The following is a 21,571-nucleotide window of genomic DNA, read 5'->3' on the forward strand; positions in this document are numbered from 1 at the left end:
CGTCGAGCTTCCATCCCGAGCAACAAAGTGAATAGTATATATAAAGAATAAAGTAAAGCCAAAATCTTTATTTTTATGCATTTAGAATATTTTAAATAGTTGGATATTAAAAGCTGTATGAGTTGTAAGTAATCTTGCCAAAGGTTAAGAAAAAGGGGTTGGATGTAAGAAATTGTACATAAGATTGATTTATCACTGATTCTTATTGTAAGTAATATTTTGGGGCGGGTGGGGGGGTGGAGAGGGACGAAAGGGGCCCTAGCTTGTTCTTGTACCTGTTCATTGTAAGTAGCATATTGCAGCAACAATCACAACCAATACATCATTATATCGTAGTTTTAAATAAAGACAATTAAAGAACAGTATTGTCATGGTTTGAAAACCATGGGGAAAAAAAAAACTTTTTTTTTTAATCTGAATCAAGCTACATGTTATATATAGTATTTTTATTTTCTTTCATGTATCGCTGCAGTTTCCTTGTCTTAATCTATTGGTTCTAACACTACTGTGACAACTTAATGTATCCATATCTACAACCTGGGGCTACCTAGGAACCCATTTCATGTCTGTCTGTCAATAGATCTTGGAAGATTGGAACTTTGTTTTTATTTTTTATTTTTTCCACCAATTTGTGAAACCCTGTGGTTAAGGCTGCAGCTGGGCCAGGTTCTGCCTCTGGTGACTCGTGAAATCCATCTCATTTTAATTTTACTTTTAAACTTTGGCCTTACAAGCAAATGTAAGTTATATATATTTGTACTGATGATTTATAATCTGCTTTAACAAAAATAAATGTTGGTGGTAGAAGCAGTGTCTGGGCCAGCTTTATTTTTCCATGGTTTGTTTTTGGGGGTCGGTCTTTTTTGTGAGCAAAGACACCCCCGCGTGCCAGCCCCGCGGCCCAGCAGGGCTTCGCTCAGGGCCCTCCCGCCCTCTCTGTGCCCTGTTACAGGGCCTAGAACTGCACGGCCTGTCTTGCAAATATCCTTGCTGGTTAAAGCTCCAAAAAGGAGGCATTTACCAAAAACATTGGCGTCATTGGATTGGCCCCATCACAGCTCACACAGGCCTTAAAGTAACAGAGGAGGAAGAGGACGAAAAGGCAAACCAAAAGCCAGGTCTCCTCCCCGCCCTCCACCCCCACTAGTATCATGTAGCCCTGCCTCTGCATGGACTAACCAGGTGCTGCTCCTCGGCAGATATCATTAACCAGCCAAGGCTCAGGAGGTTGGTGTGAGGGAGAAGGAAATGCTGGAACCGTGGGACTAAACTAGTGCTACTCAGGCAGAAAAAAAAAAAACAAAAACCAACAATAAAAAAAGCATTTGCTCCTAATCACAAATCCAGCAGTGCGTGAGGAGCCACTGAAGAGCGCGTGGGTCTCCCCAGCTCAGCCCCTTGTGCCCCCCGCCGCCTCCCCGCCCGGCCTTGCTCGCTCAGCCCCTCGCAGGGGCGGCCGCTTCCCCCGGCTGCCGCTTCCCCGGCAGCTGCTCCGCCTGGGAAGGCTCCCGGGCGGCTCGGGCAGCACAGAGCACTGCCCGCTACCACGGAGCCCAGCTTTGCATTCAGTTCCACAGCACAGGTGAATGTAGCTTAATCTTCCTACAGACAGGGATGTTCAAACTGCAGCAGAGCAGACACTAGTGTTAAATTCACCGATATGGTCCCTGCCCTTTCGAGGGGACTGCACTCTTAGCTGTGTGTCGCTTTTCTGTGACGTGCTCCTGCCTTTTGCCCCACCACCGAGTCCATTCGAGCAGAGCCCAAATGCCCCAACGAGCAGTTTGTCCAGAACAGGACAGCTGGAGCACGGGGCACCACGGCTGCAGCCCGGCCCCCTCCTAGAAACCAAGCACACCCATTCTACACGTGCATTAAGCTGATCATGTCCAGAGCCTTTGGCATTCAGGTGGATGCTGCTGCCCAGGATTATGAATGTTCCCACTGATCTGTGCTTTAGTAAGACAGTCCCCATCTTCAAACACCTCAAGGGTTGTTTTTTAAGAGCGCTTTGCTTATGTGAGCACCTGGTCTCTGCCTGTTATCTACCCCCCGCAAAGAGGTGACAGGAGCCGTGCGGTGTCGGTGTCACCGCGTGCCGCAGCTATCGAGCTGCTGCCGCCGGGCAGGGGGGCAGTGCGGTGGTTCTCCCACCTCGGCAATCACCTCGGGGCGCCACTCGCGCCGCCCTCCTCGGCGCCAAGCGGAGCAGAACTCCCGGGATGGGCTCAGGCTGCAGGCGGAGGCGCCAGGACTCACGTGGGGCCGGGGCTCATGCGGGGCCGGGGCTCGCGCGGGCGCAGCTGGCGCAGCAGAAGCTGCCGTAGTAGCGGTTGCGGCAGAGCTGCGCCTGCACGATGAGCTCGCAGTTGGCCAGGTGCGGCTGGTCCACGCACTCGCTGCTCCCCTCCGCGTCGCTCCTCGCGGCTGCCGCGCCAAGCAGGAGAGAAGAGGCACAAACAGGTCTGCACAAAGCCCACCAAAAAACCCCTGCCCCGTCCTGTCCTCGGGTTTCCCTCCCCACGGGGCCCAGCCCTGCCGGTTCTGAGGGGGTTATCTGAAACACAGGCCAAGATCAAGGGTGAAAGGGCCCTGCTGACAGCCCTGCTTAGGAGGAGGAGGACAGAGTTTCTGGGCCTTAGCATCCCACAGGGCAGCCCTGCCCACCCTGGGGCAGCTCGAGGCCAGATCATCTCGTGGCCAAAGCAGCCATCGGGCGAGGGCTGTTTTGGCCTCAGGAGGTCAGTGAAGCCGGCCCTGTTCTGCCCGGGGCAGGGCCTGGCGCAGCCCCACACTGGCGGTGCCGGCCGCGGGCCCCGCGCGCAGCGCAGCACGGGCGGTACTCACGGGCGGGCGGGCTCCTGGCCACCCTCACGTCGGTGCTGGCGCTGACGGAGCTGCTGCGGCTGTAGGCGCTGCACGTGTAGGAGCCCGCATCCGCCTCGCGCGCCTCGCTGATCACCAGGCTCCCGTCCCGCGGCAGCTGGATGCGGCGGCCGTCCGCCCGCAGCGGGACGCCGTTCCTGCCGTGGAAACCCCTTCATGGCACTGCTCCCACCAGGCAGCTCAGCACCTCGGTGCTGCCTTTTCTTTTCTTTTTTTTTTTTTCCTTCTTATTTTTTGTGCGAGAGAGAGGTGAATTTCTACAAATTCAGTGCACAGGAAGAGGAATTTTTTTTTGCCATGGCTCTGCAGTCAGGGAGGACCACGAGCCGGGGTGACGCTGCAGCCTCCTGGCCCTGAGGCGCAGCTGGCCGCGCGCTCTGTAAAGCCCTTTCCTTTCCCTCTTCTACACATTTTTGAGCCTTAGGGAATTAAGAGTTTGTTTCAAAAAGCGCTGGAGAAATCACCAAGATTGCGCCTGTGCTGTTCTCCTGAGACACTCTGTGTGGAGAAGGAAAACCACCTGAATCCCGAGCTGCCGAGTTACCAAGGACATAAAGGCTGGTTCACCGAAACAGGTTTCCTCAGCCTCTGAAATCTGCATGATCTGGTAAGCTCAAATACCAAATTCATAATGGAAGAAAAGCTCCTTTTGCCAGGATGCCTGCTCCAGTCCTGCTCCTTGGAGTTCAACAACTACCAATCCAACCACTACCAATCTGGGTACCCTGCAGGAGGCTCCAAAAAAAGAACTGATAATTTTCAAGTTGGAAAACAACACCAGATACCTCCCCAACACTCACGCATATTCACAGTTTCACTGCAAAAAAAAAGGGAAGAGGACACAGCTTTTCTCTTATGCTTAATGAAACTCTTTAAATTCCCTCTTGCTCCCACTTGAGAGCAGATGGAAAGAACTGTCCCAGCAGGAAGCCGGAGGAGGAATGGCTGCTGCTGTAGAGGCTAAAACGATGGCTGGATCAGCCAGGGAAAGAGTTTACAGAGACTTGCTAAGCGCCTTCCTCTGCTCACGCACTTGCATTTTTGCTGCTGCAACGTGACCAGCTCTGCCCCACGGAGCCTTCCTGAACCCCATGACTTCTGAGCCCTATTTCCTCTCCTCCTCACTTTGCTGGCCCGGGCCTTGGTGACTTCCCTCTGGGGATTTCGCTCGGGGCTTCTAGGAGAACAGCAAAGCCCGTTAGGGAGCACAGAAGGCCCTGGCTGGCTGGGAACAACCACGGCGCCCTGCCCAGCCTGGCAGGCACCCGGAGGGCATCTGGCCTGGCGGGAGACAGAAGGGAAGGAAAGGGAAGCTCCATCCAGCATCTCCTACCTCGACCAGCGTATGGTGACGTCGCCGCCGGGCACGGAGCAGCGCAGCAGGGCCGTCTCCCCCTCGGACACGGTGATGCTGGGCAGGAGGCCGGTGATGCGCAGCTCTCCTGCGCCAGAAGGGAATCACCACAGGCTGGAGGGCGGCCCCGCGCCGCCCCAGCAGCAGCAGCAGCGCGCCCCTGCCAGGGAACTGCTGCTGGCACTGGCACGAGGCACAGCTAGGACCCAGCGACACGTCTGGGGCCGCCGCAGCTATTTCTGTGGGGGGCGAGGGGCTTCCTAAGGCCTTTGTCCCAAGCCAGAGCAAGCAGCAGAGACCTCAAAGCGCGTTCCCCTCCAGCTGGACTCAGCTCCCACAGCAGCTCCTGTGCAGCAGATCCCAACACAGCAGATCCCATGTGCAGAAGGACTCCCCTCCGCTAGCTCCTGGAGCCATTCACGCGAATGGGTTTCCCCAGAACAGGGCCCTGGGAATCCCCCCGGCTGCCTGGGACATGGGTGCCATGTCGGTGCCACTTCCCCGGCCACGGAGCCACCCGGGGGCTGTGAGGCCAGCGGCGCTGCCAGGGCTCCCATGGGTGCACGCGGCCACGGCGCTTCCCACCCGCTACCTAGCGCTCGGAGCAGGACCTGGTGCCGGTCCCGGCCATGGCTGATGCACGTGAACAGGCCCGTGTCCTCGGCGCTCACGCGGCTGATGAGCAGGGCCCCGTCCGACTGCTGCCGGTGCCTGCGGGACAGAGGCAGAACGCTCCTGCGCTGCGCGGCCCGGGACGGCCTCCAGCGCCGAGGCCGGGGCCCGCGCAGCTCTGGGGCAGCTGAGCAGCAGCCCGGGGGGCACGCGGGGAGCAAGCCCTGCCCTCCAGGAGCAGCTCCAGTGCCCCCCAAAGCTCCCTGCTGGAGCACCCAGCACTGCAGGAGCCCCAGGGTTTTCTCCAGTAAACGAGGCCCCTCAAGCACAGACCGGCTGCTTTTTGGCAGACTGGCCCGCCTGCCTGGTGCTTTGTCCCCGCCAGCCCTGCAGCTGCACAAGCGCCAGCGTGGGCTCGGCCCGCGCCGCACGGCAGCTGCTGCCAGGGCTCCGTGTGCCGGGGCTCCACGCACAGGGCTCCATCCGGCAGCGCCGCCGGCGCAGGGTCGGTGCCGGCGGCTCCGCGCGCTCCGGCCACGCGGCCGGCCGGGCTCACCTGGGCGAGGAGAGGGGCCGCCCGTCGCGGTGCCACTCCACGGCGCGGCCGGGCGACGCTCCCGCGGCACAGGGCAGCCGCAGCCTCTCTCCCACGCGGGCCTCCACGAGCGAGGGCGACCTGCACGGCAACAAGTGCAGCACAACGCGTCAGCGCCGGCGCCCCGCGGCCTGGGCGCACCGCGGCAAGGGCACCCTCGGGCCCGCACACCGCTCATCGCCTCGAGCTCTCGGCTCTCTCATAACCACACCTAAACACCACTGCGGAAGAGAAGGAAACCAAGACGTTCCCAGAGTCAAAGAATACATTGACTCCCCCACACCCATCCTCTGACCCGAATTCTTCACCTCAGAAAAGCAAAATCAGAGAGCCTTAATTTAATGCTCTTAATTCAATAAATCACTTATTTCTGCAGCGGGGCAGAAGCAGCTAAGGAGGCTGCTGGAGTGTTCAGCAAATTGTCTGGGGTTTAGGTTGGTAAATTCAAAGGGAGGAAGGTGCTGCTAGCAGACCATGACCACGTTTAGTCGAGAGCCCCATCAGGCTGCATTCACAGTGAACAGATTTTTCCAGTAGGTGAGGAGATAGTTTCCAGTTCAAGCTGGTTTCTATCTTTTTCTGACTACCTCGGCTCGAGGAGCTAAGGCGGCAGCCCCTCATGCTCCTGCTTTCCCTGGAACATCATTCCTGCCGCCTCCTTGTGCATCTTTGCTCAGGACCTGCTGCTTGTGAGAGTCCCCGAGGAGGGAACCCGTCCTGTGGCCGGGCCCTGTGCCCACCTCCGTTGTCAGCAGCTGGGTAGCGGGTCCCCCAGCCGTGCCCCAGGAGGGCTGAGCCGGGACCTTTCCAGGCCCAGCCCCAGCTCTCCTACACGGAGCTGCCCTGTGGTTCACCAGCTGCGCACGGACCAGCTCTGCTGTCCTCGACCCACCTGTGTGTGGGGTGCTGCGGCGCGGCGGCCGCCGCCTCGGTTTCACCGCCTCCACGCTCCTCCTTTTCCCTGGGAGCAGCCCAGCCCCGCTCGCTCTCGGCCAGCGCCGCTCCCTGGTGCTCTGTTCAGAAGGAAATGCAGTGTGGGGATAAAGGTCCTTCCCGAGCTCGGGAGCGGACGGGAGCCAGGGAGCCCTGCAGGCATCTGCCTGCGGGCCGAGCAGCGCAGCCGTCCCTCTCGCTGCCCTCCTCTCCCCGGGGACAGGCCCCAGGGTCCCGAGCACACGGTGCCTCCTGCCCCGTGGCCACTGCTGCAACAAGACCAATCTCAGAGACCAGAGGCCACAGCCTGGCTGCTGGCCCATCTCTTAGGATTTTTTTTTTTTAAGGCATGTTTCTTTCACAATGAGGAGCAGTCTGTCACCCAGAAGGACCTGTTTGGGCAATGCACAACGCAGTATGGATGGCTCTGGCAGGCCAGTCTGTTGCATTCCAATGTGAGATGCAGGACCCAGAAAAGCACGGACACCCTTTGCTGGAACCTCTCGTCCCGGAGCAGGAGGGTGCCCGGGCAAGACAACATGATCCCTGTGCTGGAAATGGGGCTGGCAACCAGCAAGCCACAATCCACGCACGGGGTGGCACTGGCCTGAGGAAGCACTGTGGGGCCCAAATTTTCTCAGGAGGCAGCAGCAGGAGTCCCTGCTCTCCGGGGGCAGCTCCACGTGGCCAGGGGCTCGCAGGAGTGAGCGCAGGGCTCCTGCCACAGCTGGCAGCACAGGAGGCCCCAGCTGCTCCTGCAGCTGGCTTTGGCTGCTAGGGACCTTGTTAAGGGCTTTGTTGTTAGGGACTGGTTAGGAGGAGCTCGGGGCTGCCACTGTGGAGGTCTGAGGGATAAGTCACCTGAGATCTGTAACTGAACCTGCCGTCTCTCCGCTCTGTTCGTCCTCCCGTTGGAAACGAGGCACGTGTAAGTCCCTGCGTCCTCCGGCCTGACGTGGCTGATGACCAGGGAGCTGTCAGACTGGTGGCTGTGCCTGCAACACGGGCAGCCGTGAGCGCCCTGCCCAGCCCAGGGCTGCCGGCCCTTCCTGCTGACCTTACAACCAGCAACATGCAGCGCCTTCCGCTTGGGAAAACCATCCCCACGTACCACTGAGGAGTCAGGGAAATAACTGCCCGGGAGGGGTGAGAATGGGGCTCTGCAAAGAGGAGGGCTGAGCCAACCTGTCGGAGGAGACCGGCCGCCCGTCCTTCATCCACTCCACTCGGGAGAAGGGGAATGTGCCCATCTTGCAGAACAGCTGGATGTTTTGTCCCATGGCTGCTGTCACCAGAGAGGGTCTGCCCTCCTCCAGGATGGCTCTGAAAGGAAAAGCAATTTTATCACCTGTACCTCTGCTGCCCTCCTCTCCTCTAGGCCCTCTAATGACTCTGGAGGATGGCCACAACCCACAGTGCAAAGGAGGACTTGGACTTGCTGCCCTCCCAACTCACAGCAGATGCCCTGGGTAACACGAGGCAGCCCCATCCTGTGCAGCAAAGGCTGCTCTGGACACGGCAAGTGCTTCAAAGCCCCAAGGGAGAGGAAGGGCCTCCTCCAGCCAGCTCCTCTCCTCTAAAGGGAGAGAGCTCCTGGGGCCACAAGTGGTGTCCATGTACAGATCCAGCTCCATACACTCCTGACTTTCAGAGTGACACTGTCCATGACTCAGACTTTACACTTGAAAGTCTTCCCTAGAACAAACTACTGCTGCTCTGTGCAGCGCTGAGCAAAGGCTCCACAGTCAGAGAGTTAGCCGAATGAACAGGTCAGCACAAGCAAAACTCCTGGATTTACATTTACAGCAAAATAATGCCTCCCAAATAAGGACCCCAGCATCCTGCAGTCCTTTCACAGACACAATTCCCAGTGTTGTGGTAAAGTAGGAGGACTGCAAGAAAAGAGAGTCCAGAAATCCTCAGGGCCTGAATACCTTGATGTTACCTGTGTTCCAAAGGGACACAGACAGAGCCAACCTGTCGCCTGGCATTCCCAGCCAGCCGCTCCTGGATGGGGCAACACCACTGGCTCCAGGAGAAGCTGCCCCGGGGCTGCCAAGCAGCTGAGGGAGCCGCAATCACCTGTGCAGAGCTCGTGGCAAGGAGGAGCCCACGGGGCCCTCGGGCAGGGCTGCTCCGGGCGGCTCGGGGGCTCCGTGGCGCCGGCTCCCGGCTCCAGCTGCATCCAGCGGGACAGCCCCCGACCGGGCCTCCGGCAGGGCAGGCTCCTGGCAGGCCCTCGCACACTCCTCCTCCGAGGAGAAGCTGTTCTTGTTGCCGTGACAGCCGCCGTACCAGAACCGGTTGCATTTGCCGACCACGGGCACAAAGTACCAGCGAGTGCTCCAGTCCGTGCAGGGGCCGTGGGCGCTGGGCAGCAGGCACGGCACGGGAAAGGCTGCCAGGAACAACAGCACGGGGAGGGATGTTAGGGTCATGACACACAAAGATTCGGCTGCTTCAAGCTCCTGCCTAAGGGATCTGATGAGCTCTGTGGGCAGGGAGCAGGCTGGAAAGTAGGACACGGAGCTCTGCACCAAACTCTGCTTTGAACTCCTGTCAGCTGCTCGGGGATTTCTCTCTGCCCCAGTTTTCACACTGAACCTAGACTGACCAGACATCAGGTATGAGACTGACACTGCCCAGCCTCTCTGCAGCTGGAAGGTCAGGGCTAGGGCTCCCTGTGCCTGCAAGGGGTCTGCGACGGCCACTGCACATTCCCAAAGGGCAAGCGGATCAGATCCAGTTGGGAAACCTCCTGCATCACAGGGTACGTCCCCACACCCTGATATAGAGCCGACCCTGTAATCACCCCAATCACAGCCACATGCTGGCAAACATGATGCAGGGCTCAGACCAAGAGGCCCTTTGCTGTGCCTGGGCAAGGGAGAGCCAGAGACTTTTGCCATCCCTATGAGGAGAAAAGAGAGGCAGGCAGCAGAGCTGCACATCTGCCTGCAAAAGGCACATCTGGGAAGTAAAGCAGTCAGGATGTTCTTGCCAGCCACTCTGGCAAGTCACGATAAGGGCTGCTCCCTGCTGAGCTGAGGAGAAGGGTAATCCAGAGCTGAGCCTGGCCCTAACCCTCAGGGAGGCCCCACTTCTCCTAAACCCAGGTAGCTAACCTGGAACACTGCAGGCTGCTTCAGGGTAAATAACTGTCCTGCAAACTGGCAGAGGCCACAGGAATCTGATTCTGTTAACATATCAGTGGAGGATGACAAGAGTTTCTGTGGTAGGTGACAGAACTGAACCATGTGGCAGCTTTTCTGTGTCATCATGAGCCATCAAGCAGGACTCCTTTGGAGGAGGATGACTTAGTGTCATCATTTTCCAGAGAGCAAAGGCTCTGCTCAGGAAGTTTCCTGCTGTAAGGCCTGCTGAACGCTGTACAACTCTTCCAACATTTCTAAATCACTTACGGTAGCTGGGCCTATCGAGACATCCTTCCCCTTGCGGGCCCGAAGCTGGAGTGACGTTGTCAAAGCAGCAGCCGTAGGTGGACGCACGGCACTCGCCCGGGGGCTGCTGCTGGGCCAGGGCTGCGCTCACCTTGGAGACAGGGATGGAGGGCCACGTTACGGATGTGAGGGGCGCACGGCACCGCGCCAGCCTTGGGCTGCAGAGCCAGCTGTGCAGGCAGCCAGCGCTGCTCCGCCTGCCTCCCGGAGCCCCCGCGCTGCTGGGAACGGAGCTCGGCCTTGGGATGTGCTTTCCTCCACAACAGGGACCCGGCCAGCCTAGCAGCAGGCCAGTTTTCCCAGCTGTTGTTGCCCCAACAAGCACCCCAAGCTACAAGCCCCAAAGAACAAAGAGGAAGGTCCTCCCTGACTGTTCTGTCCTCAATTACTCTGCAGAGATGAACAACAAGGATATTTTCTAGTGGTAAAGTGCTTCCTTTTTAACCCACTGGAAAGTGGATGGCAACCATCTGCTAAAAAGAAATCTGACTACTCATGATTATTCAGCCAGTTTTACAAAAGATGCCTTAGTGCTTCCCTGAGAGCTTCCTCTCTCCTGCTCACACAGGGTCACCAATGGAGCTGCCAGAGTGAGCAGGAACAAAGTTGGTCAGGGAACCTGATGCTATGCACGGAGTACTGGTTCCCCATTATTACTGGCAGACAAGAAGTACAGCAGAAACCCATAGCCCGAGTCACCATCACCAGCTCTGAATCCCACTATCTGGCAGACTGTTAAAATCCAGGCAGTTTCTGCACTTACCATAGGAGCAGCTGCTGTGGGCTGACTTCTGCTCACTTGAACATCGCTGTAATACTGTGGGCATCCCGTATTGCCTGGGCCCTGGGCAGGCGATACTCCATCAGGACAGCATCCGTACCTGCCGGCAGAACACGGAAGGGCTGCAGCTCAGGTCCCAACCAGGAAGCCTCAGTGAGCCCCCAGGAAAGGCCATGCCTCCCTGCTCAGGCTCAGGCCTGCCTACTTGCAGCTACCTGCTGCGCTGGCAGGTGCCAAAGGGGCAGCCTCTGCCCAGAGGACCCGAGGCTGGAGTGTGCCCATCCGGGCAGCAGCCGTGAGGGCTCCGATGGCAGTCCTGAGAGCCTCTCCTTGCAGTGAGGTCCCCAGGGAAGCCCAGCTGGCGGGAACCCAATGAACGCGACTGGGGTTCCCAGCGAACCGGCAAGAGGTTGGTGCCATGGTCCTCAAATTGATTGTGGTGATTCCCGGAGCTACCATGGCCCACAGAGGTCCCAGGGTGCATCCTTCCATCATCAGAATCTGGGGAGAGAAATCCTTAAAAGCATGGAGGTAAGCACCAGATCCAGACAATCTTCCTCATCTATACTCTCTTTTACCAGCTACTGGGCAGGCACCCAGTATCTGAGCACCTTTTGCTCAGTACTCTGATCTGGTTATCCTACGGTTCTCTTCCTCACTGCCCTTGGGAGAAATCTCTGAGCACACTCTTTCTGCTGTCCCAGGAGAAACCAACTCCCACATTACTGGGGTCCTCCCACAGCGGATACGTGATCCTATCCTTCTTCCTGTGATCTGCATTAGGTAGCATTTTTCCCAGCCAGCATTTAAGTTGTGCTGCCAGAACCCAGATCTCTATAGTGCATGGTCTTCTGTATGTACAAATGCAGATATTGTTCACTATTGGTGTGAAGGAATCCAGCCTTTGTCCCTGGCTCGATGCATTTCTACAAGCTCGTGAAGAGAAGAATTGGAGACAAGGAGGAACAACTCCCTTATCCACCCCATTTCGCATCCACCATCAGCAATCCCACAAATTTTAATCCCTCCTAACCTGTGGCAGGGTTGTTTGGGTTGTAGCGTGTCAGCAAGGACTGCCGGGTGACATCATATCCCATAGTATCCTGCATGCTGGGGACCTCTGCAAAGACAGACATGCACAAAATTGGTGTGGTTACTACTAACAATTGCAAATACATAAACAGAAGACTGAGAGAGTCAACAGAAGTCAACAGGGCTCATGAATATGTTCTCCTGGAACAGCTCCTGACCAGTAATGGAACTGACTGGACCTGTGATGGGCAGGCAGACAAAGGTGAGCCTGGAGACCTTTCAACTGGAGACGAGATACAGGCAACAAGCAAAACCATCTGAGCAGTTGTCTGCTTTGTGCCTGATCCAGAGAGATGAGAATCGTCTACAGTCTGTAACGACTGAGTGTGCCAAGAGTTTCATCCTTCAGAACTCCCGGGGTCTGTCCACAGTATAAACTGGGCCAGAGTCCCAACAGAATCCTGAGTTCAGACCAGACATACACCAGTGCAATTCCCAAGCTTGTTACATATATTTCAAATAACACATGAATTGGGATTCTGACTTGAAGGCACCATGTTTCTGGGCACAAAACATAAATGCCACAAGACAGAGGTGGTCCAAGGGCAAGCTGAGAACGCAAGCTAGTGTGAAATCCAGGCACTTTCTGCTCCAAAGCGCTGAGCAGAAGCGAGTGCCTAGCAGCACGACTCACGCTGTGGCAGGTAGCACGGCTGCACGTTGCAGCTTCCCAGCGTGGCTGGTTTCTGCGGCTGGATGGCTTTACACATCTCAGGGCTGTAGAACTTGGAGTCGCCGTCAGCGCAGATGACTTGGCGCGTCCGGATGCCCGAGTCGCAGCTTTTCGAACACTTGGGCACAGAGGAGAGGCAAGTGAGCAGGCAGCAGAGATGGAAAACCCGTGGTCAAAAAGCTGCACGATCAGCTGCACACAGAGCACAGCTCCCTTGAACACGGCAAGGCAAACAATGCTCCAGCCGGATTCTTCTAAACATTGCAGAAACACATTTAAGCCATTTTAAATAGCTTAACTGTAGTGCCTGGCCCTGAATCACTGGGCTCTAAGCCATGCTCAGTCTCCAGCATCTAGAGGAGCTGTTCTGCTATTCCCAGCAAAGATGCAGGGAGATGGAATAAGCAGAAGTGAATTATTTCAGCCTTGCCTAGGGGCATCTCAGTGCTACTGCAATCCCCCAATTGTGAAAGGGTCAACTCTGAACTCCCCACTCACAAGTACAAGTATAGGCACCAGTTTACAACAGGAAAGTCAACTGGTGGCTTCCTGGCAAGCAGCTAACTGGAATTCCCCTCACTGCAAGCTGTGGGTGAAAATGGAGGCATGAACATCATCAGCTCAGGGGAGCAGAGAGGAAGAGGCATCTGTGCACCTCACCTGTTCACAGCAAGCTCTAGAAATGTTAGGAGTATATTTTTTTCTCTTTTACTCAGACACAGGCAGGAACCCTTCTCACGTTGGAAAGCCAGGGGTCAGGAAAGATCAGATTAAGGTATGCAACTTTTCTAGGTATAATTAAAGCCTTGCTTACACTGCACAAAGGACCAGATACAACATGTTTTAACCCAGAACAAGTTGGTCTGGCTAGCGTGGAAGGGAAAATGCTCTATTTGGAAGTCATATGATGCTTTGGATTTACCCCCATCTCTTCCCGCCGGCATTTTTCCCAGGCTGAAAACAGTCTGGCTCCCTCCACAAAGACACGGCTAATCCAGCTGCAGCCCACTTTATCTGGACAATTACAAAAACATACTCTAAACCATTTCACCAAACGTGATGACCAGCCCTGCAGCCCAGGGCACTAAGCCACAGGCGGTCAACGAGCTGCTCTGCTATTCACGGTGACGGCGCAGAGAGGTGGGAATAAGCAGCAAGAGTGGCTCGTTTCCGTTTACTGGCTGCATTTTGCTACCATCACCGAAACTGTAATCCCCCCTCAGAAGGATTTATTTTTGCAGCAGCCGCCAACAAAGCAGGCAGCAGATTAACTGCAGCTTTACTAGGGCCAGCTACAATGCAGCTGTGAGCCCGGGGAGCGGTAAGGAAGCAGGGCACGCTCCCAGTGTGGGGTGACGCGCCCCGATCAAAGCGGGTTTGCGAGGAGCGCGGCAGCACGAGGAGGTTTTCCCGAGCCGTGGAAGCGCAGCCCTCACCAGGCCCCAGTCGCCCACGTGCCAGCCGATCTCGTGGGCGCAGCTCTCCCGCACGCAGGGCTCCGTGGCTGCCGGCCGGGGCTCCAGCAGGCAGGCGAGAGGCTGGGCCTGAGCGCCCTGCTGCGTTCTGCACGTCACAGCCCGCGTGCGGACGCCCTCCCCACAGCTCGCCGAGCACTAAAAAACACAGAAAAACAAACAAAAAGCACCACCTCATTCTTCATTTAGGCCAGAGTACCATTCTGAGAAGGCTTAAAACAAGAAACTATCATAAAGATCATCCTCATAGATGGGTGTTAGCAGAGTGTTTGTTCATGCTGTAGAAGAGACAGGAATGTACGGCTAACTGGCCTGGGGAGCCCTGGGGTACACTCGATAATTTCGGGCAAGTCACATCTTTTCTCCCTCCCTCTGCCAAAGAAGGCAGAGAGAATGACCTGGAAAAAACAAACAAAACTTGCAAAATACATTGACAGCAACGGATGAAAGGGAATACCTGCGACCTAATGTTGTTCGATCCTGCTTCAAGTCAGTCCAAGGTAAAGAATTCACTAATTTGTGTTGCTTATGTCTTATGTCCAAAGAGCCTTTGTTCTACTTCTATAGTGTGCAGCTGTGACACAACCTCTATATGTAGAGCATAATAACTACTAGACAGTGGCTAGTTTGCAGAGCTTCTACTAGATAATAGTAACTACTTTGTGACATTTTCAGTGCCCTGTTAAATTCATGCCTGGAACCCAGCCTGTTTCTCCATGAATTACCAAGGTCTCTCTACAGAGAGCAGCAACTCTGGAGAAGTCTGACTGGCTTTACATGAGCTTCCTAGCTGTGTCTTAGCCACTCACTAGGGTAGCACTAACATTTTATTTCTAAGAGCATACAAAGCACAGCCACATTTGGGAACCCTAGAACAAACTGTTTAGGAATCCATCAGTAACATTATGACACTTGGGGACTTCCCCCAGTGGTGCTCACATTATGCAACCATGAAGTCATCTCATATTTATATTTTACATCTCACAAGACAAAAGGATTGTGCAGTCTAGAGTATCATGTCTTGAAGCTGCATTTTATGATGCTGCACCACTCTCACAAAGTAATACTGTAAGATGTTGAGTCAGGTGCTGTAAGGACACATGTACTACTTTCAAAAGAGGAAAATGTACTTGTGCCTTAGGGACTGACTAGACCCAGGTCAGTGAGATCTTCTGGCTTTAGAGCTAAAGTCTGTGGAACATCAGGTGCCTTCTGAAGGACTGGCTGGCAGCCCTGAACACGTGTAGCGTGCAGGGTTTCCTCTCCTGCGGATACAACTGCCCCCAGGCACTAACAGCACCGAGTGCGGCGGGGCCCAGAGGAGCCCTGCCCTGACACAGCCTAGAGCAAACACAGCCGAGGTGCAGGTCACCAGCAGCTCGCTGGCATCTCACCGACTGTTTGCACATTGCAGTCCCAAGTCCTGCGGTGCTGATGCAGCAACCGGCACAAGTGGGAGCACAAGCTCCTGCTCTCAGCTTGTGGGAGGAGAGCGCTGCAGACCCCAGCTGATGCAGAGCAGCTGCCACGTGAGCCCTGTGGCTCTGCTGGGCCCGGCTCAGACGCTCCCACCCTAGAGGCCAGCAGAAGCTCCTCCAAGGTGCAGGTGAGTGTCTCCCCATGCAGACTCACCTCCGACCAGGGCCCCGTGCTCCAGCTCGTGCACTGCCTCGTGTTGCAGGGCTGGCTGCTGGGGGGCTGCGGGGCGAAGGCCATGCACTCGGCCGCGTCCACGGCGCCCTGCGCGCTCTGCCCGTCGAAGGCCGCGCAGTAGACGGAGCGGGTCTGGGTGCCTCCGCCACAGGTAGCCGAGCAGGATCCCCACTCGCCTGTTTTCCACCTGCACGTCACAGAACCAAGCAAACAAAGGGAAATCCAGGTAAACTGCCTGGAGGCCCAGGACAGTGCCTATGCCATTGCAGACAGACGAGGAAAAGGTCCCCTTGCAGAACAGAGATGGAGGAGAGGTCCCATTTGACCAAGTGCTGCCCAGCTTAACTGGCAAACTGGGAGCAAATCCCCGACTACAAAACTCTTGTTTTTCTGCAGCTGCATAGCGCTCTCAGAGAGGGAAAAATCTCTTCCTGTGGCTTCGGGTGTCCTGATATCTGCAAAAACCTGTCACGCCTGGAACAGAACACCAAAGAATAAAAGGAAAACAACCCAGATTGGCAGAAAAAAAAGCAACCCACATCTGCTTAGCCACCTGTTACACTGCAGCACAGCAAACTAAACCAAGGCCTCCCTGCCTGCAAGCCATGCCAGATGTTCTCAGAAGCGCTTAGGAGCTTCTCACTGACAGCCGGTCAAAATCTGGTTTATTCTTTCCACTGGCTAAATTCAGAAGCTACCAGAAGCACAAAGAAAAAGCCCAGAAAACTTTAAACAGATGTTGGCCTGTGTGTTTGCTTGCTGCAGCAGCCACATAAATGATACACACCTACTAACATAATGGGAAACGTCCACGCAACAGTCGCACTGGTTGGATGCTAAATTCTCTGCCCTTGTCTGCTCCCGTGTCCTGGTCCTGCCCGGCAACTGGGAGCCACAACATCAAGACGCTTCATTCCAACCTCCAGAGAGGGACCTGGTCAAATGGCACTGGTGGCAGGGGGATGGACATCACGGTGACCTGATGGACACCTGACTGCTTCTCCTTGCACTCAGGTGAGCTCCAGCCAGGGACTGAGGACAGAGCTTCTCCTCTGAGCTTCAGAGCTTCTCCTCCAGTCTTCCTGCTGCTTCTCTGCTCTGCTCACCACCCTACTTAAACTGAGCTTAAGCCACCCAACCCGCACTCGTAGGCTACCAGAAACCCCACAGCAGCCTCTGTCAAGGGAAGACCACCGGCTTCTTTCCTCTGCTACAAAATAAGACATCCCTCTTATGGAAATAGGACTAACTACAGCAAGTAAAAGCCATTCAGAGTAGTCTAATTGCAGACTTCAGCACAGATTAACTGATCAGGATTTTGCAGAAGGTCCAGTGAGGCTAAAAAAAATAACAAAACAAACAAAACCCTTATGCCTTCTGTAAAGCACGTGTGAAGTTTTAGAAAGACTGTAACATCTGGATGGACTCACCTACAGCTTCCTTCAACTGTCAGTCAAGACATCTTCCACACTTGTTGCAGGCTTTGTGCAAGTCAAGGTCAACCATAAGGATAAGCCCTCCTTGGAGGGCAAAGCATGGCAAGCCCAAAGCGATTAGCAGCTTACTGGGAGGAAAACTGTTTACCTTTTAATCTTTTTTATTTCTAGCACCTCGGTGGACATTGTATCTGTTGCACCCTTACACTTATTACACTGTATAGCCACTTTTCTGCCAGCTATAGAACCTGTGCCATAAAAAAGAAGAGCTGAGGAACTTGTAGACTTGCGCCATGGCATTCTGGTATCATGGCCAATGTTACAATGAGCATCCCAAAGCCAATCCTCTTTTGTTTTCTCTAATATACCTTTTTCTTTTGAGAAACCAAACAAAAATCTTCCAGAACAGTCCTTCACCTCTCCATCCTGATACCAGAGAAAGAGCAACAACTATCAGCATAAGAAGCTAAAAGCTGTGAAGAAGCTGTCCCTTTGCCAGTCCCAGAAGAGTTAAATTATCAGAAGCATTAACCACCACCAAAGCAAAGCTACCAGCCAGCACCCTCCACCGACATTTTCATGGGCAACATCAAAAGCAAAGCACCATCCACCACTGCTACTAATGCCAAGAAGGAAAGTCCCCACAGGCTGCAGTGGCCAATTAAGTGGAGAGCAGAAGAGAGCAGCTGCCTCCCTGCGCTCTCTGTAATCTCCTTCTCCTTGTTACCTCTTCATCTGAGAGCTCCGTGCTCCACTGTGGTTCCAGGCTTGTGGCAGGTAGATGTAAGAAGTCCTTTACACACAGAACAAAGGATTTAGGGACTTAAAGCAAGGAGCTGCAGACTACCATATATTCAGAGATAACTCTAGGCCTCTGATACCCTCTCCCCCACAACAGTGCTCACTGTGTATCCTATCAGATGTGCTGTGAGAGAATCAGTTAGGGCTCCAATTCAGGCTGCTCACACAGGAACTAAGTAAAGCTGACTGCGAGGCAGCAGGGCCAAGATGGAAATGGCTTGGTAAAGGAGTTTGAAGGTGCTAGAGAAGGAGCAAAAATACAGGGCTCAGCCCTCTCCAAGAGCAAGGACACTAGGGATGGAGAAATGACATAGAATGACATCAGTTCAGCTGCTTTTTCAGGGTCCATGTGAAGAGAATGAAAAGCAGAGAATCTATCTCCCATCTCCTACGCAGGTTACATACCATCTTCCACAATCAGACGCCAGAAAGGAAATTTAATTGCACTATGAAATAAACACAGGATGTATCAGACCCATTCCTTGTGCATACAGAAATGCCCATCACAGTGACAGCATCATCTGCATTTATCTTGGTCTTTCTCTAGTAAGTGAAGACTTTCCTTGGAGAGCACTGTTTTGGAGGATAGTCCTGAAGGGAGGGTCGTTCTTTTTCCTGGCTCTGAAAGCTCCTCAGGAAGAAGTTGGAGTCCAGAGGAGGAAAGGAAATCTTACCGTTTGGTCTGGGGACAGGCCTGACGGCCACATGTCCGGTTATTGTCTGGCTGTGGTTTATTCCTGCACATGTAGTCGGGATAAATTTCGTTGTCTATGGTGCAAAACACCAAGCGAGATTGAAAACCTAAAGGAGAAGAGCAAGAGAATATCCTGATCAGTGCAAGCCACTGAGGACAAGGCTTGAAATGCACTGGCCTCCTAAAGTACTGCAGAAAACAGTCAGATGCAATTCTTGGCCTGTGACTATATGCATGAACGATGATTCCCCACATTACACAAGGACACAGGAAAAGAAAAAGAGACACACAAGAGTTCTCTTAGCCGAGGAGCATTTTCCTGCAATCTGAGTTTATCCTGAATCCCAAGGGAAATACCATATGCAAATACTCCTTATTAAGGAGTCTTGCTTGGTGTTTGCATTATACAACAATAGAACTGGGAGCAGATGTTGGACCCAGGGGGTCAGTGTTGCAAAGATCAGACACCGGAGAAAAATGCAGCTCTTGTTTCCTACAGGACAACAGTGCCCACCAAAGACAACACTAGTTCCTAGAACCACAGTATTGTAAAAGCTGCTGAAATGGCCATCAGAACAAAGACAAGAGGAGGCAGATGGGAAGTCTGCAGACCATCGAGCTAGGAGGGTGTTTGCAGGCAGGGAGGGAGGAAATCGTTTGCTTGTTTAGTTTTCTTAAAATCCATTTCTATGGTCATGGAAGAATATATAGACTCAGCATGCCATGACACACCAGGAGATCAGACAATCCCCCTGGAGAGAGGGAATCTTCCATGCTGTGGTAGAAGGGAATGATGGGACCTGGTGATGTAGGCCAGGTCAGCCTGGGGTGGGCTTCTAAAGAAAGCGGTCAAAAAGGCCTGAAAACAGTATAAAGAACTGAAGCAGAATAAAAGAAAACAAAGGCTAACTAGGATGAGTATTAACAGATCCTAGTAAAAAGTTTGAGGAATAGGACATTAAAAAAGCAGTCTAAACAAGGCAAGGGACAAGGCTCTTGGGACTCCATATACGATCCCCTTGGAGGAAGCCTTGGCAGTGTCCTGCGAGGTGGCCGGCAGCAGCCGAGCGTGGAGCAGCTGCAGAGGGCAGCACAGGGTCGCAGAGCGCGGTCCCGGCGGGAGCGCGCCGGAGCCGGCGCAGGGCCTCTTACCTCCGCCGCATTCCGAGCTGCACTCACTCCAGGAACTGTAGCTCCAGCTGTACCCCGCACTAGGCCCTTGCACTGGCAGGTAGTACTCATACTGCACCCCTGGGTTGGGCTCCTGACTGATGAGCTGCCAAAGCACGGGATAACGTCAAGAAAGCAGCAGCATTTTCCCTTTCTGCAGCATTTGCCCACCGTGCTGCAGGGTTCATGCAGATCTGCCTCTCTCTGGTGCAAGGAGTAATTTGTTCTCTATGCTGTATTTGCTCCTTGCCTTCCTTGATACTCTAGGGAGCGTCTCCTTTTCCAGAGAAGGGTGCGTTCACATTTCTCAGAGCCAGAAGATCCAGCTGCTCCTGTAACAGTCATTGCTCTGGCCTGGCCTGCAACAAGCAGTCCCTGTCCCAGCCCCTCTCTGTGCTGGGCACCTCTCCTTTTCTCTCCTGTACTTCAAAACCCAGAGGAAGGGGCAGGAATCCAGCCTTGCCCTGCTCCTTTTTGGGCAACAGAACTAAGAGAGCACTAACACTGCTAAGAGAGCAGTGTGATTTCTGCAAAAGCCCACGGTGCTTGCAGGCCTGCAGCCTCACCAAACTCCACAGAGCCCAGGCAGCAGACGCTCCTCTCGAGCCTTCCCCAGGCAGGTTCGCCACACAAGGCGGAGGCAGAGCGTGACCGCGGCGGGCGCAGCACCCACCTCAACGAGCAGCGGCTCCGTGGTGGGGCCCCGGGCATGGAGCAGCTCCGGGGCCAGGTCGCCTCCCACGCCGCGGTCGTAGTGCATCACGGTGCTGGCTACGTGCAGCGCTCGGCTCGAGTCGATCGTCCAGTGCCCGTTCAGGTAATACTCCCCTCGCACATTCTTGACAGCTGCACAAACCCACGTGCCACAGAGGAAAAGGGAGGAAATCAACACATTCATTCCATAATTTCATTCCATATTCCATAAGAACTCAATAGGGACACTCCTGTTTTCACTCAACACTGCATCACACACAGTGAGGCAAATAAAGACAACTTTATGTTTATGTTTATGTTATGTTTATTTAGCTTTCTGTGTCAGAAGGACTCCTTTCCAGGTAGAAAGTCTGTTTTTTTTTTGTTTTTTTTTTTTTTTTTTTTTTTTTTTTTTTTTTTTTAATTCCACACCCAACACCAAGATGATCATAGAAGACAGAAAGAGCTAAACCTGAAGCCCAGGGCTGAGCATCCCTAACATTTTAAGGGTACTCAAAATTCAGACCCAGAGAGTTCTTTCCTCTGCTAGCTCATGGCAAATATCTCAAAGCTCAGTGTATGTGAAAACCAAATTTGATGTGAATCCAAATGGACTGAAACACAAGTGCTGACATCAGTCTTACCCAGAAAGTTCCTGCTGGGCTTAACCTCCTTAATGTGGATGCTGGTGGCTCCCACGGGGATGATGAAGATCTGATTGTAGCCTGAGGAAAAATGAAGGATATTGTTCAATATCTGTGTGGTATACAGTCATTATGTAAAGAATGCTCCTAATTTCATTGGTGCCTGAACAAATGGAAGAGCTTTACAGTAGTGACTTGAAGCACTTAAGCTGTCACTCTACCTGCAGAGACTATCTGAATTATCTCACCCAATACTGGTGGACTGATATGGCCAGGTCCACATCCAGCTGCACAAAAAGTTGCAACTACATCTCAGATTTTTTATATATATGTTTTATATATATTCTATTTTGAGTATAACATACATATGAAAATATTTATATACATAAAAGTACATAATTTAAAGATTCTGTCCCATTTCCAGCCTTGCATCAAACTCGGCAGGACTGCCAAGACACTGGATGTGGGAGTTTCATGAAGGATGAATGTACGTATATCCATATCGTGCATTTATAGCAACTACTATTGAGACTGAGTGGGGAAAGATACCAGCAGCATAGGAAGTACATCAGTCTGTATCAAGGTCCCAGTGTCAGGCAGTGAAGACATTTCCTCGTA

The 21,571-nt window shown here is 53.9% G+C and overlaps 1 protein-coding gene across 1 annotated transcript in view; it reads right to left on the bottom strand.

The window, feature by feature from the left end:
* Window positions 1-1,497: 1,497 nt before the first annotated feature.
* The window catches only part of PAPLN (papilin, proteoglycan like sulfated glycoprotein), a 37,385-nt gene continuing 17,311 nt past the window's right edge, over window positions 1,498-21,571 (bottom strand). The window contains exons 8-28 of the mRNA XM_026038576.1: window positions 20,954-21,034; window positions 20,290-20,462; window positions 19,599-19,722; window positions 18,427-18,553; window positions 17,679-17,744; window positions 15,495-15,702; window positions 13,824-14,000; window positions 12,349-12,505; window positions 11,656-11,742; window positions 10,838-11,123; window positions 10,605-10,722; window positions 9,803-9,932; window positions 8,463-8,778; window positions 7,566-7,703; window positions 7,242-7,375; window positions 6,340-6,460; window positions 5,409-5,528; window positions 4,833-4,951; window positions 4,220-4,328; window positions 2,848-3,023; window positions 1,498-2,427 (exon numbers count right to left, since the gene is read on the bottom strand). Of these exons, the coding sequence (XP_025894361.1) occupies window positions 2,273-2,427; window positions 2,848-3,023; window positions 4,220-4,328; window positions 4,833-4,951; window positions 5,409-5,528; window positions 6,340-6,460; window positions 7,242-7,375; window positions 7,566-7,703; window positions 8,463-8,778; window positions 9,803-9,932; window positions 10,605-10,722; window positions 10,838-11,123; window positions 11,656-11,742; window positions 12,349-12,505; window positions 13,824-14,000; window positions 15,495-15,702; window positions 17,679-17,744; window positions 18,427-18,553; window positions 19,599-19,722; window positions 20,290-20,462; window positions 20,954-21,034 (3,122 nt within the window). The 3' untranslated portion in view covers window positions 1,498-2,272. The remainder of the gene's footprint in view (window positions 2,428-2,847; window positions 3,024-4,219; window positions 4,329-4,832; window positions 4,952-5,408; window positions 5,529-6,339; window positions 6,461-7,241; window positions 7,376-7,565; window positions 7,704-8,462; window positions 8,779-9,802; window positions 9,933-10,604; window positions 10,723-10,837; window positions 11,124-11,655; window positions 11,743-12,348; window positions 12,506-13,823; window positions 14,001-15,494; window positions 15,703-17,678; window positions 17,745-18,426; window positions 18,554-19,598; window positions 19,723-20,289; window positions 20,463-20,953; window positions 21,035-21,571) is intronic.

This window comes from Nothoprocta perdicaria, unplaced genomic scaffold (assembly GCF_003342845.1).
Source record: "Nothoprocta perdicaria isolate Ctin4 unplaced genomic scaffold, notPer1 scaffold_213, whole genome shotgun sequence".
NCBI classification, from domain to species: domain Eukaryota; kingdom Metazoa; phylum Chordata; class Aves; order Tinamiformes; family Tinamidae; genus Nothoprocta; species Nothoprocta perdicaria.